Raw genomic sequence first — 14938 nt, forward strand, 5'->3', positions numbered from 1 at the left:
CTACACAACATTTCCCATTTTCCCCATCACATCTCCAGTTGTCTTTACTTACTTTACTATTTCCTGATGTTAAATTTAGACCATTGAAAATTATAAGTTGATGACGATTGCCTTAACACATCATTTTGGTCTTCATGAGTTGAGGGACAGGATCTGGTGACAAAGCCTCAATTTGGTTTAAGTGAAGGTTCAGCCTGGTTTACTGAGATGGCACATAGAGACTGTCAGTGGTTTGAGAAAGCCCTGCTTCAGCCACGGGCTGCTCATAACTTCTGTTCTTTACTCTGTAGAACCCAAACTTGAAGAGCAATGGAAGAAAATGTCAGGACTCACTTTGTGTGAAGAAAGGAGCCAGTGACAATGGAGCCAGCAACCAGCAGGTGAAAATCATATTGGTAAGCAGTGTTAATTTTGACACCTGAATTTGATTTCATTTTAGACTTTTGATAAAGATCTGTATTAGTTTTAGTCGATTAAAAACTAAATACATGTTAGTCTAGTTTTCATCCTTTTTAAACTGCATTTTTAATATTTACTGTAGGCTATATCTTCTTCATCCTGGTTGTGCACAATGACCACGGTTACACGTGTTGTTCCCGTCCATCGTGAGGCTTGTGTGTCCCTCTGCTCTGCAGACGTTTGACTTACTGACACTTGTACTAAAATCCTTGTCACTGGGTTCAGCCTGAGGGGTGAATCTAAATCGTCACATAACAGTAAAACAGTGAGATCTCGACAGCGAACACCTAGAGATGATTTAAGGTTGAACTGATAGCAACACAATAGATAACCGACTGAAAGGAACCTTAAAGTTACATCTACATCCACAGTGTTTCATATTAAATTATCCTACCTTTTCATATGGTGTGCTGCTGCATTTCCCTATTGTGTCTCAGTGGTCTTTGTGCATAATTCAATTTCTTCCAAGAAGCGTTAATGCCAGAGACAGAATGTTACTGAATGTAAGCTGGTAGTTCATGTCTTTGGCCGGCCAGGAAACATTTACTGATCAGCACCTACCGTTTGTGATTTCACAGATGTGGCAGGTCGTTAAGTTACTTCATGTCCATTCGTCTATTATCCATATTATCCTTTAATTCTTATTCGTTGATGAAAAATGTAAAACAATTCGTCAAATGTTACTTTTTATTCAGTTTCCTTTTCACCCTGAAAAGGAAACTAATAATTTCTTTAATGAAATTAACACGGATGGTAATTGCCAGTACAAATTTGTGTCAGATTGTTGTTTTTAGTAAACAGAATTGCTGAACATTGCACCAACTATTATTGCCAGTGGATCTTAGATGCGGCTTATGTCATGATGCTGATCTGTAAGTGATTATTTGACACAAGCAGTGCAACTTGTACTATTTTTACAGAAAGAAGATAAAAGACTTCAACCCAGAAGACTGCAAGACAGTTTTGAGAGAGGTACGGTTGCACAGTTACCCTAGCTATCTAACTTTGAAAGGAGACCAGGACTGCAATACTAGCAGGCTGAGAAAGCACAGTAGTGTTCAGTGAAGAAACATAGCAGAGTAAAACAGCACAGTAAGTAAACGCAGTAGAGTAGCACAGTAGAATACAGTACAATAACACAGTAGAGTACAGTAAAGAAAGGATCTGTTATATTACAGCAGATAGTACCCAGATATCTATCCTTTGGTTTAGCTAAGTACTCCTGTCTTTCCAGTATATTTCCTGGAATATATTTCTTGGTCATTTGTACATACGGCTGGGAGATATGGCAGAATATTTTATCGTGATAATTTTTTCATACCAGTCTGTCGATAACTAACTATATAATTCAAGTTGTTATTTGATTGCTTGACTCTGATGAGCACAATGATGCGTTATAATAAATTATAATGCAATAACACAATATACATTAATGTGAAATGTGCCATTCTGTTGTATCAACACAGTGCAATTTGTTTATAAATGATAAGCTAACCTAAAAAGGTGTCTCTTAACAGCAGTTTTAAACTCCAGTGTTTGCTGTGGATCAAGAGGGTTGGCGGGGGAGCACTGTGCACCATCAACAGAAATGTGTTGGACAGCAATAGTTGTATGCACATGCCAGAGACATGTTTTAATAAAATGGTGTTCTGTCTGTTGTGTGAAAAATACCCTCCATCAGATTTGGCCTTAGTTGCAACTGTGTATGTGACTCGCCCTGTTGTTTTACGGGCATCCCCGCTGAGCCACTGAGGCACTTGATTAAATGATTAATTGTGTTAATCTTGCTGCGTGGTGGAAAAGATCTTGGCGTGGCGGGCACCACCGAGAAATGTTACCAGTGGTAATTGAACTCCGATGGTGATGATTTGTCGATTTATTGTTCTGACTTAAGGCCCTTGTATGTCTGTGGCACTCAAGGCACTTGACAGCTTTTCCCGGTTGGTATTCCAACCTTAACCTGCATGTGTGCTAGGAGCTACATAAAACAGCACAGTTCATTGAACTTAATACCAAAAAAATCATTTTTGGTATTAAGTATTTTTGGTAAAATCAGCTTCCTAAGATCAAAGCCAAAGTGAACATTATCCAGAAAGTGAGGTTGTAAACAAGCTTTTTTTTTCACAGATGTGGCCCCATGTGGTTCCAATGGACACCAGACAGCCCACAGCACAGACTGTGAGCACCTGCTGTCCTCCAAGGCTTTCCTCAATTTCAGATTTGACAGAGATGCCATCATGAAATGTTTTGACTACTGACATGGCTGAAGAAGCACTGTGCTATGCCTGTAACAATATCATACTACGTCCTCAGAGAATTTTTCCACTCAGTACAGGCAGAGATGTTACTGAACGTGACCTTTTCCTTCTTACCTTGGCTGATGTGAACCAATTTACAGGGAGTTGACCATTTGCCATTGAACACATCCACCAACCTTCACTAGAGTTTATTTGCGTTTTTAGAACTTGTCAAACCAATGGGAAATCTAACACCACTGTTCTGAATCTGTTCAAGGTGTACTCATAACTTCATTCACTGAAAGCCTAAAAATGAGGATGGCTCACAGTTAAATGCTCATCTTTTAAAGGAAAAAGATGAAAAGTTTTCAGAATACTATAGATTTTAAGCACATGAGGTAACTGAAAAGCCTGAAATTCAACTGTTATATCTCAGTGAATCTGGCCAGTGAATCAGTTAGATTTTTCATGTTATATGTTGATTTTAAGTGGTAGTGGTAATTTCCTCAATTTTTCCAGTTCCTAACTATTTTCCTAAATAGTTTTGGATGCTGAAGAAAGGTGGTTATTAACAGTTTTATAGGATTTATTACAAGAATTACTAAAGATTTTGTACACAAGTTTAGAATGTAATAGAATATTGACTTGGGGTAAGAAAGAAGAAGTAGTCTTCTTCACAAGTTGAACATCATTAAATTCATGATATTCTAATGTATGAAGTCTGTGAGTGTCAGTATTAAAATTCATAATTCAAAATCCATAATTAAAGCCAGACATGACACATTCAAAGGAAAATCCCACTGAGATATCATTTTAAGTGTGCACAGTAATAATAGAATGAACCAATTTGGTAGACCATGTGCATCATACATGAAATTGCAAGCTGGACTTGAATGTGAATTTAAATTATGCTCAGATTTTAGCTAATTTCTAATTGAACTAGAAATGTCCGTAATGGCAGAATTCTTGTGAACACTGCCAGAGTCTGGTTTGCAAATTTATTTTCATGCTCAAGTTGTACATTGAATTTAAAATTTGAAAATAAAACAAAAGTTTCATATTCAGTTTATTTATTGTAGCAGTGCGTTGCTCAGGAGGAGCGCACTGATCCAAAGGTCAGTGGACTTTGAAGCCTTTGCATTTTGGCATTAATTGCACAAATTCCACTAAACGTGAAAACATAATTTTAACATTTTGAATTTTGTCATACACCATGCACATAAAAAAGAAAAATGACATTTCAATTTGACTAAATATTTAAATGTTAATATTTACAGTTGCAGACTTGTACATTATTCATATTTTCCTGAAAAAGACCCACACTTATGTTTGTCTTTTTGTTTTTTAGCAGTCTTGTAATCCCAGGTGTAAACTCCTGTTGAGATTTCTCAGGCCACAAGCTCTCAATCATATTCTTCATTATCCACTTGCTAGCACAATGTTTGGTTGGCATGAAAACTTGCAGACTTGGGCTATGGACCATGATGGAGGACCACTCTGTTAGACTGTTATTCTCAAAAACATTACAGATGACTCTGAAAAGGATCTAGCAGTTTGCATTTTCTAAAGGGACTGTCATACACACAAACATGTAAGATGACTGGATGTGACATCTCTTCTTGTGATGTTTGTCACTGGGTTTTCTTCATTATTCATTATACAGATAATGAGCTCAAGTTTTGCTTTGGTTTCAATTGTGTTTTGACTTTAACTGTGAATATTAATAAAGTCTGTTTTTTTCACTCTTAGTTTTTGATGTCACACCAATAACACAAGTTAAAATATTTATCTGCTATTTCAGTGTTTCTCTTCTCTTGGTGTAAGCTCATATTTGGGGGCTAACTGTTGGTATATTTGATGGTATATTTAGTTTGTTTTGTAAATGTGTGCTTTCCATAATAAATTGAAAGTATTTTTAGTATCAGACATTACACACCAATAATGCAGTTGAGGAAAACGATGCTATATTTTATTATGTTTCCAAGAACCTTACAGACCTCTGTCTTGAACATATAAAAGGTAGCATTTTTAACGTCTGTTTGCTTCGGGGGTTGTATTTATCTCTTTTCATTTGAAAAATAAAAAAAAAAACGGAATTTATCCACAGGCACCCAAACATTTGCACACAATTGTATTTCCCTCTCGCTTTTATTATGAAGCCTAACCGGAAGTTAACATTTCTGCCCTGAATATAACGGACATACTTTTTTAAGCTTCTTGATAATGTTTTCTTCATGTCAGAGATATAACCTTACAGTTGGCCGTGATGATTTTGACGAGCTACAGTATTTTTTTTTTAACCACAATGGCTTAAAGGTTAGCCCAAATTACATTACTTAGTGAGGTTTGACGTAATGACGCCATGATTTTGAAGGAGTCGGACCGGATTTACTTTTGTTGGCGGTATTTTTACCGGCAGAACCAGAAGGCATAAACGTTGGGACTGCTTCATTGGAGCACGTCGCAGAGAAGGGGCTGCTTGTTGTCTGTTTGAGAGTCGCTGGAGGCCGGAGCGCTTCATTCATCGAGGTACAGTATCTGTTGATTAGTTTGTTGACAAGGCTGGACAGATAACAGGCTATGGTTTTCTTATCGCGGCGTGTCTCAGTCGTTCAGCTAACGTAGCTAACACCAAGTTAGTTCTGTTTCGATATAGGTGAAATGAAACACAAACACTTGGGGACAGGCTTCATAAGGCAAACTTACCTAGATTAATGTAAAACGCTTCACCTCAGTAATTTCTCCTCTAACGTTAGTCGCTAATTTATTTATCGATGTTTGCCGATCTTAAATGATACCAACTTGTCAGTGTATTGCTTATAGTAGGTATGAGTTAACGTTACCTCATACAAGTCTGCAGCAATGGGAAAAAAAAACAAAAAGTTGTCATTTTACGTCCAGTGAAAAGGCACCACAATAATGTTCGACATGTTTGCTTGTGATGTCCGGATAAACCTTGGTTGCTTTTTTCCCCCCATTTGTGCCGACATGACGATCCGATGCTTTGGCGCTTTAAATAAAACAATTGCAGCGACATCTGGTGGCTGATAAATCTTATAGCAGCACTTAAAGACTGGAGCCGAAACACTACAAGGCCTCATTTATTTTAATACGTTCAGTTTCATATGTCTGTAATAAGTGTTCAGGAAGACGCCGTGTTTTTATTAAGTTTGTTTGTTTAGAAGTACCGCATTAAAGTAGATGTTACTATGTCGGTAGTATGCAACAGTAAATAACAAATATGTTGCCCAAGAAGCCCAGATGTAAAACATATTTGTTGCCACTAAATATTAATTACTTCATTTATGGTAGTTAAGGCCCAATGTCACTGTGGACCTATGTCAAACTTTATGGTTTATGTAACATTTCGTGTGAGTTGTAATATGTGATTGGAGCGTGCTATTCATTAAATGATGCTATTAGTTTTATAATATTATTCTTTGGTACCAGGTGGATGACTCCCTCTTCTTATTCCACTAATGACCCTAGTATAGCTGCAAATGTTTCAGAAACCTTTAACTCAATAAAGTACTTTCTGAAGTGCCAGTGAAGTCTCTTCAGACATCATCAGTCACATGGTTTTCATCATTTGATACAGAAATGTCCGTAATGGCAGAATTCTTGTGAACACTGCCAGAGTCTGGTTTGCAAATTTATTTTCATGCTCAAGTTGTACATTGAATTTAAAATTTGAAAATAAAACAAAAGTTTCATATTCAGTTTATTTATTGTAGCAGTGCGTTGCTCAGGAGGAGCGCACTGATCCAAAGGTCAGTGGACTTTGAAGCCTTTGCATTTTGGCATTAATTGCACAAATTCCACTAAACGTGAAAACATAATTTTAACATTTTGAATTTTGTCATACACCATGCACATAAAAAAGAAAAATGACATTTCAATTTGACTAAATATTTAAATGTTAATATTTACAGTTGCAGACTTGTACATTATTCATATTTTCCTGAAAAAGACCCACACTTATGTTTGTCTTTTTGTTTTTTAGCAGTCTTGTAATCCCAGGTGTAAACTCCTGTTGAGATTTCTCAGGCCACAAGCTCTCAATCATATTCTTCATTATCCACTTGCTAGCACAATGTTTGGTTGGCATGAAAACTTGCAGACTTGGGCTATGGACCATGATGGAGGACCACTCTGTTAGACTGTTATTCTCAAAAACATTACAGATGACTCTGAAAAGGATCTAGCAGTTTGCATTTTCTAAAGGGACTGTCATACACACAAACATGTAAGATGACTGGATGTGACATCTCTTCTTGTGATGTTTGTCACTGGGTTTTCTTCATTATTCATTATACAGATAATGAGCTCAAGTTTTGCTTTGGTTTCAATTGTGTTTTGACTTTAACTGTGAATATTAATAAAGTCTGTTTTTTTCACTCTTAGTTTTTGATGTCACACCAATAACACAAGTTAAAATATTTATCTGCTATTTCAGTGTTTCTCTTCTCTTGGTGTAAGCTCATATTTGGGGGCTAACTGTTGGTATATTTGATGGTATATTTAGTTTGTTTTGTAAATGTGTGCTTTCCATAATAAATTGAAAGTATTTTTAGTATCAGACATTACACACCAATAATGCAGTTGAGGAAAACGATGCTATATTTTATTATGTTTCCAAGAACCTTACAGACCTCTGTCTTGAACATATAAAAGGTAGCATTTTTAACGTCTGTTTGCTTCGGGGGTTGTATTTATCTCTTTTCATTTGAAAAATAAAAAAAAAAACGGAATTTATCCACAGGCACCCAAACATTTGCACACAATTGTATTTCCCTCTCGCTTTTATTATGAAGCCTAACCGGAAGTTAACATTTCTGCCCTGAATATAACGGACATACTTTTTTAAGCTTCTTGATAATGTTTTCTTCATGTCAGAGATATAACCTTACAGTTGGCCGTGATGATTTTGACGAGCTACAGTATTTTTTTTTTTAACCACAATGGCTTAAAGGTTAGCCCAAATTACATTACTTAGTGAGGTTTGACGTAATGACGCCATGATTTTGAAGGAGTCGGACCGGATTTACTTTTGTTGGCGGTATTTTTACCGGCAGAACCAGAAGGCATAAACGTTGGGACTGCTTCATTGGAGCACGTCGCAGAGAAGGGGCTGCTTGTTGTCTGTTTGAGAGTCGCTGGAGGCCGGAGCGCTTCATTCATCGAGGTACAGTATCTGTTGATTAGTTTGTTGACAAGGCTGGACAGATAACAGGCTATGGTTTTCTTATCGCGGCGTGTCTCAGTCGTTCAGCTAACGTAGCTAACACCAAGTTAGTTCTGTTTCGATATAGGTGAAATGAAACACAAACACTTGGGGACAGGCTTCATAAGGCAAACTTACCTAGATTAATGTAAAACGCTTCACCTCAGTAATTTCTCCTCTAACGTTAGTCGCTAATTTATTTATCGATGTTTGCCGATCTTAAATGATACCAACTTGTCAGTGTATTGCTTATAGTAGGTATGAGTTAACGTTACCTCATACAAGTCTGCAGCAATGGGAAAAAAAAACAAAAAGTTGTCATTTTACGTCCAGTGAAAAGGCACCACAATAATGTTCGACATGTTTACTTGTGATGTCCGGATAAACCTTGGTTGCTTTTTTCCCCCCATTTGTGCCGACATGACGATCCGATGCTTTGGCGCTTTAAATAAAACAATTGCAGCGACATCTGGTGGCTGATAAATCTTATAGCAGCACTTAAAGACTGGAGCCGAAACACTACAAGGCCTCATTTATTTTAATACGTTCAGTTTCATATGTCTGTAATAAGTGTTCAGGAAGACGCCGTGTTTTTATTAAGTTTGTTTGTTTAGAAGTACCGCATTAAAGTAGATGTTACTATGTCGGTAGTATGCAACAGTAAATAACAAATATGTTGCCCAAGAAGCCCAGATGTAAAACATATTTGTTGCCACTAAATATTAATTACTTCATTTATGGTAGTTAAGGCCCAATGTCACTGTGGACCTATGTCAAACTTTATGGTTTATGTAACATTTCGTGTGAGTTGTAATATGTGATTGGAGAGTGCTATTCATTAAATGATGCTATTAGTTTTATAATATTATTCTTTGTTACCAGGTGGATGACTCCCTCTTCTTATTCCACTAATGACCCTAGTATAGCTGCAAATGTTTCAGAAACCTTTAACTCAATAAAGTACTTTCTGAAGTGCCAGTGAAGTCTCTTCAGACATCATCAGTCACATGGTTTTCATCATTTGATACAGCTGCCACAGCTCTGAAACTGTGTGTCTAGACACTGGGCTTCACTGGAGAGAAACAAGATTTGGAGCTTCGGTATCATCCGCCCATTTCTAATCCATAGGTTTCTCTTCTCTTTTTGTTTCACACAGTAGCTGCTTTCCCTGTTCTTTGACCCTCTTCTCTTTGAGTCATACTATTTCACACAATCTGGTAAGAATGACACAATGCACACAGACACACAGGTTGTTGTGTTGGAGCATAGGTAGACACTGCTGTTACTCTTCAGTTAATATGAACCTTTTTTATGACTAATTACCATTTGTCAAGTTTCCCCAGTATTATCATGTTGCTTTTTAGCCATGTAGCCAGCAGCAGAAAGCCTTCAAGTGGGAGCCAATAAGATCTACATCTGTTTCAGTTATATAGAGACATTGTATGGTGTCAAATAAATATCAGTATTATAATATAAATTCACAGTGATAGAGGATTTTATCCATTTCACCTCTCCAGCCTCTCAAATATGGCAGTTTTGTTTTGCTGTTGTGACAAGCAGCCATATAGGAATTTGTAATTAAATAGTAAAAAAAAAAAAAAAAAAAACTCGGAATGTTGAACAACACATAACAGTATTCATTGTTATTCAACCAATAACTTTTATTTGACACACAAAGTGTGTGTTTTGTAGTGTTCCCACTGCTCTCTTTAGTTTACTTCTTACATTCTAGGCACATTCAGGAGATTTGGATTTGCACAAGATGTTAAGCAGTCAGTCTGTTTTCCCAAATTTGGGGAACGGTGGTAAGATAAATTGTCATTGTGTTGCAGTGCATCATGTTGAATGCCAGTACAACCTCACAAAAAACAGCCAAGAGCCAGAAAACTTCCCGTGGTTCCATCTCCAAACGCCTCAAAGAAATTCGCATTGATGAAGAAGTAAAGATAGCAGTGAACCTCTCTCTGGAGAGGTTTCGTTACAGCGACGAGAGAGGTATCAGCTGCTTTTTTGTTTTATATGGCAAAATAAAAGCTTTAGTGAAGTATTAGACTTTGTTCAGTCACATGACAGAGGTATGTCACGTTCATGGTTCACTGCTGTGTGAGAAGAAATGTGTGACAATGAAGTCTTGTAGAGTGTCCTAATATTTACTCTTTCTGTTCTCTGACTGAACAGAGATGGAATTTCCCTCCTCCTTGACCAGCAATGAAAGGGCTTTCATTCATCGAATGGCACAGTCACTGGGTTACATTTCTAAGAGTAAAGGGTAAGTTCTTCCACCAGCACCTGTGCTCGTCAGGTATTTGAGTAGCACTCGAAGGACTTGTGCATAAAGTGTAACCAGAGCTGGAAAAGACATGAGTAAAGTAACACCCACTCACCCACTATCACAGGGGTAGGTAGTGTTTGACTCTGGAGTTGGATTTGTAGCTCTGTGGCACAGCTTTGGTGTAGCTCCTCTACGCTACACTGCAAGTAATGTGGCTACAGGCAGACCATATGACTGCAAGCACTGTGATTGGTCAGCAGTGGCTGCTTGCATTTTCTCTAAGTTTCTGCTGCTGGTGGAGATTGACAGTAAAGACAACATTAAGAAAGTTGAAGAAAGACAATAGTCTTCTCCTTTTTCAGCAAGCAACATACAACAGACCCCACTGCAGACACTTTATCACAGTAAATGGAGGAATATAAACACAGCCACTGCATGGCAATAGTTGGCCGACTTCACACAGAATCCGTGTGTCCTGTGTCATCACAGTCCAGGAAGTTGTTGGTGTGATATTTCATGTGCAGGTGAGGCAATGAAATATGATGTGGGAGGAACACATTTATGTGTTTAAGGTTAGAAGATGCCAAAATGCAGCACAGTGGTTTGTAATACTCACAAACAGGATTGTACAAGTAGGGCAGCAACGGTTTTCTATTTGGTTGTGATGATATTGACGTAAACAGCGGAAAACTTGCAAAGTATTCCGTCAGGACTGCATGGTTGCATGTATGTGATTGGTCAGCCCGTTGCCATGCTGTTAATGGAAGACATTTCTCTCCTTCTCTTTAAGGAAAGAGCCATATCGCATCCTCACCATTAGGAAGAAGGGCGGTTTAGAGAAACCTCAGCCTACCATGCCCCTCACAGTCTCCCAGAATTCCTTATATTTCATCCGAAGCCTGCTTCAGAGGTTTCCCATCACCAATAAGCAACGTGCAGACTTGCAACTCAACAACAGAAGTGACATGTCTGTGGCTGCAGAACATGGTGAGTGCCAGTGACTGTGTTTACATGCACTCATTCTCTGCATGTTAGGGGTATAGTGATTCACCAAATCCACTGTTTGGTTAATTTAACTGAGGTTAAATTAACTGATGATTTGTAGAAGAGCACATGAAATACCTGGGCATAAACATTTCTTACATTTTTTTTAACGATATAGTCTAACTGTAATTTATCCAATTCAATTACAGACACTGTGATGATTTTATTGCTACATGTTTCTCAGTATTTAAAAATCAGTAAAAGACAGATGCTTATGATGCAACAGTTAAACTGCGACCTACTTAAGTTGATATATAGTGTCGACTGCCATATGGATTTGTGGGAATAACAAGGAGCGGAGAGCACTTGTATTTCTGTTGAAACAGTGCTCTTATATATATTTATTTATTCTGAGATATATAGTCATAGTCCATCATAGTCCTTTCTCTTGCAAAAGTAGACCACGATGCTTGTAAACACCTTTAATAAAGTACAAATCTCACCTTTATAAAACACCTCTAATAAAGTACAAATCTCACCTTTATTTGTCTTGTTCTACTGGATTTTGTTGTCTCATTCTCCCTGTTCTGCAGAGATTGTTATTATTATTACAGTAACGTCAGGACACCAACCAGTCTAGTTCATCATAACATGCAGCCATTGCTCAGCATTTCAAGATTTCATTTACTGTCCTACTCCAGCTCAACAGGGGTGTTGTATTGGGTCATGTAATATACTTCAGCTTTTCCCTCAGACAGGAGCAAGGCAAGCGGGGGCTTAAACAACGGCATTCCCATGGTACCTCGGAGGAGGAGTCCAACGGAACTGGACAGTTTTCGATGCTCCCTGCCAGTCCATGAGCGCCAGGAGGAGATCGTCCAGCTCATCAGAGAAAACAGGGTGGTGCTGGTGGTGGGAGAGACCGGCTCTGGAAAAACTACACAGGTGGGTCTGTCTGACAACCAATGGATAAGATGAAATGGAAATTATTTTACACATTCATGGTTCTTCAGAAATACTGTGACTAAAATTAAATGGTGTGATCTTGGAAATGTGCAGCAAGTGGTTTAATTTTGTATTCATTTCTGTATTTATAAAATTGGAGGGACTAAATTTAATAATAATGGACAGCTGTTGTGTAGTGTGTGGTAAAGACAAAGCCTTAGGATGAACTGTCCCTGTGCACATTTTCTAGATCCCACAGTTCCTGCTAGATGAGTGCAGCAGGAACGGAGAGCCCTGCAGGATCTTCTGCACTCAGCCCCGTCGCCTGGCTGCCATTGCTGTGGCTGAGAGAGTGGCAGCAGAGAGAGGGGAGAGTGTGGGCCAGACTGTTGGCTATCACATCCGACTGGAGAGCAGGTGCATTATCATCACTAGGAGCAGGCAGCAAAATTCCCTCTCAAATAATCTGAATTGATGAAATTGGTGGGGAAATAATGGTTTCACTGTGAGATGAGGAGGCGAGCATCCTGGCTGTTAATTAAGACGACGACGGCATAAGTTTTGTAATCCATCAGTGAAGCAGCTGAGCTCCCTGTTCTCCATCTTCCTGCAGAGTATTGAATGAGTGTTGCGGCTCTTTGTGTAAATGTGCTGTAATGTGTGAAAAACATTCAGAACATTAACATAACAGAGACAATCTTAATGACGGAGAGCATGACTTTAACAGATAGATGAAGCCAGCAATGTTACATATTTCTGCAGAAAAGGGCCCTGTGTGTGAGGCGTGGTCCCACATTTAAGATAATTATTTAACTTCATTTTGCAAAATTTAGAATTTACCAACTCTTCAATCTAACATTTACAGGCTTGTTGAGAACACTTGCATTGCTTCATAAGGAAGTGACTCTTAATTGTTGACTTTGAAACCTCAGGATCTCTCCCAAGACACTGCTGACCTTTTGCACCAGTGGAGTGTTCCTCAGAACACTGATGGGTGGAGATGCCAGCCTGACAACTGTCACACATGTCATTGTGGTGAGCGTCACATATAGTACGGGACATACACACTGAGAGAACTGTCAACTCTGTAACCTCGCTTCATAAAATATACCTATTTTAGACTCTTGTTGGGTGGTGGGTTTAGTTACTCTCGAAAGCCTTTGTCACCTCCCACTTTGGCTTTTGTTTTGAACTCGCTGAACAAACACAAGTGGAAGTACCATGCTGTGTTTCAACAGGATGAGGTGCATGAACGTGATGGTCTGACTGACTTCCTGCTAACTAAGATGCGGGATGTGCTTCAGAAAATCCCCACACTGAAACTGATCCTGTCCAGTGCAGCTCTGGATGTAGACCTGTTCCTTAGATACTTTGGCTCCTGTCCTGTTATCCACAGTAAGTCCTACCAAGTCTGTGCTGGATGAAAGATGGATGGACTGTTCAATTAATTTCACAGAAAGAACAGCAATCTCAATCTGTTTATGAATATATAACAATGCTTTATTATAAACTGCACAGTCAATATGATGTGAGTATAACAAACACAAGGCACAGTTGATAAACCCTTGCTAGATTGAGACTACATGCAGATCTGTGTGCTTGTGTGCAGTGCCGCTGACATGGGAGCCCCAAAACGGCCCTCTAACCTTGAAATAATCTCCCGGAATAATTTGTCAAAAATACATATTTGTGGAAACTTTGTGTAGTATTTATGAGTCACATAAAACCATATTAACATATTTTTATCTGCCTAATTTTCCTTGATATAGTGGGCCTAAATAATTTTACTTTCCCCCTATAGATGTGGTGGGACGGCACTTCACATGTTCATTTTAAACAGATTTCTCAGACGCTTTTATGTGAGATTTTCAGTTGGGTCATAGAACATGTAGAGTAACAGCCATGCAAAGTGATTGTCAGTAAACTACCTTATAATAATGGGTTTAAACACTGGAAGAGCTCAGGGTTAAAACTACTGAGATTAAAAAAAGGGAGTGAACACGATACAGAAATAGCATCAATCACGTACACGGCCCTCACCCTAAATTAAGAAAAAAATGCATTATTAAATACTGGAGTGAGACTGTTATATAGAAAACACATTTCACTTCATGAACAGTTCACTCTACATTAAAAGATGAGCTATTATTAAACAGAACAATGCAAATTCAGGTTCATTGTTTATTAATAAATTAAGAGGGTTTTTATTTCTATTTCTCTATAGTCAAGGGAAGACATTTTGAAGTGCAGGAACTCTTTCTGGAGGACATCCTGAGACTGACGGGCTTCCAAAATAAGGACATGAAGAAATACAAGGAAGAGATGCAGACAGGTATGAAGCTTACGTTCATTAGTTCATTAGTCAGAGTGAATGAAGAAAAAAAGAGATGTCTTCATCCCCTGTGTGTATGTTCTGGTTGACAGAGGAGAAGAAGAAGAAATGTTTGGCGGAGTGGTGCGACACAGTGGAGGACAGTTGTGTTGGAGAGAACCAGAGGAGCCCCGGGTGTGCCCCAGGCTTCCTCCAGGACTCTGGCACCCTGGACAGAGGGGACAGAGGGGACAGCACCTGCATCAAGCCAGTAAACCAGCACACACAAATACACACCACTGTTTGTCAGCAATGCAGGTTCAGTGTTCCAGTGTTCAGCAAGATGACACTTTAATCTATAAATATGTGGCCTTTACTGTCTGATGCAGCCACTTTGCCTAATAAGCTAAATGGTATATTTTATATACAGTATATCTTGATAGCGGAGTATGCACTGTATTGCAGAAATAGCAGGATACAGTGGGGCAAATAAGTATTTGATACAC

At 38.5% G+C, this 14938-nt stretch overlaps 2 protein-coding genes across 3 annotated transcripts in view; both read left to right on the plus strand.

Annotated features, from left to right (window-relative positions):
• The window catches only part of dcp2 (decapping mRNA 2), a 12471-nt gene extending 8036 nt beyond the window's left edge, over positions 1 to 4435 (plus strand). The window contains exons 9-11 of one of the 2 annotated variants that reach the window (XM_020600980.1): positions 291 to 395; positions 1380 to 1431; positions 1977 to 2577. In XM_020600980.1, the coding sequence (XP_020456636.1) occupies positions 291 to 395; positions 1380 to 1431; positions 1977 to 2152 (333 nt within the window). In that variant the 3' untranslated portion in view covers positions 2153 to 2577. The other variant, XM_020600981.1, reaches the window with a different exon arrangement.
• A 493-nt stretch (positions 4436 to 4928) lies between these two features.
• ythdc2 (YTH domain containing 2) overlaps positions 4929 to 14938 on the plus strand; it is a 22023-nt gene continuing 12013 nt past the window's right edge. Inside the window, exons 1-11 of the mRNA XM_020600997.1 lie at positions 4929 to 5225; positions 9080 to 9137; positions 9753 to 9915; positions 10099 to 10189; positions 10983 to 11179; positions 11931 to 12121; positions 12372 to 12538; positions 13054 to 13156; positions 13360 to 13516; positions 14346 to 14453; positions 14546 to 14703. Coding sequence (XP_020456653.1) covers positions 9759 to 9915; positions 10099 to 10189; positions 10983 to 11179; positions 11931 to 12121; positions 12372 to 12538; positions 13054 to 13156; positions 13360 to 13516; positions 14346 to 14453; positions 14546 to 14703 — 1329 coding nt within the window. The 5' untranslated portion in view covers positions 4929 to 5225; positions 9080 to 9137; positions 9753 to 9758. The remainder of the gene's footprint in view (positions 5226 to 9079; positions 9138 to 9752; positions 9916 to 10098; positions 10190 to 10982; positions 11180 to 11930; positions 12122 to 12371; positions 12539 to 13053; positions 13157 to 13359; positions 13517 to 14345; positions 14454 to 14545; positions 14704 to 14938) is intronic.

This window comes from Monopterus albus, unplaced genomic scaffold (assembly GCF_001952655.1).
Source record: "Monopterus albus unplaced genomic scaffold, M_albus_1.0 scaffold50.1, whole genome shotgun sequence".
Lineage (NCBI taxonomy): Eukaryota > Metazoa > Chordata > Actinopteri > Synbranchiformes > Synbranchidae > Monopterus > Monopterus albus.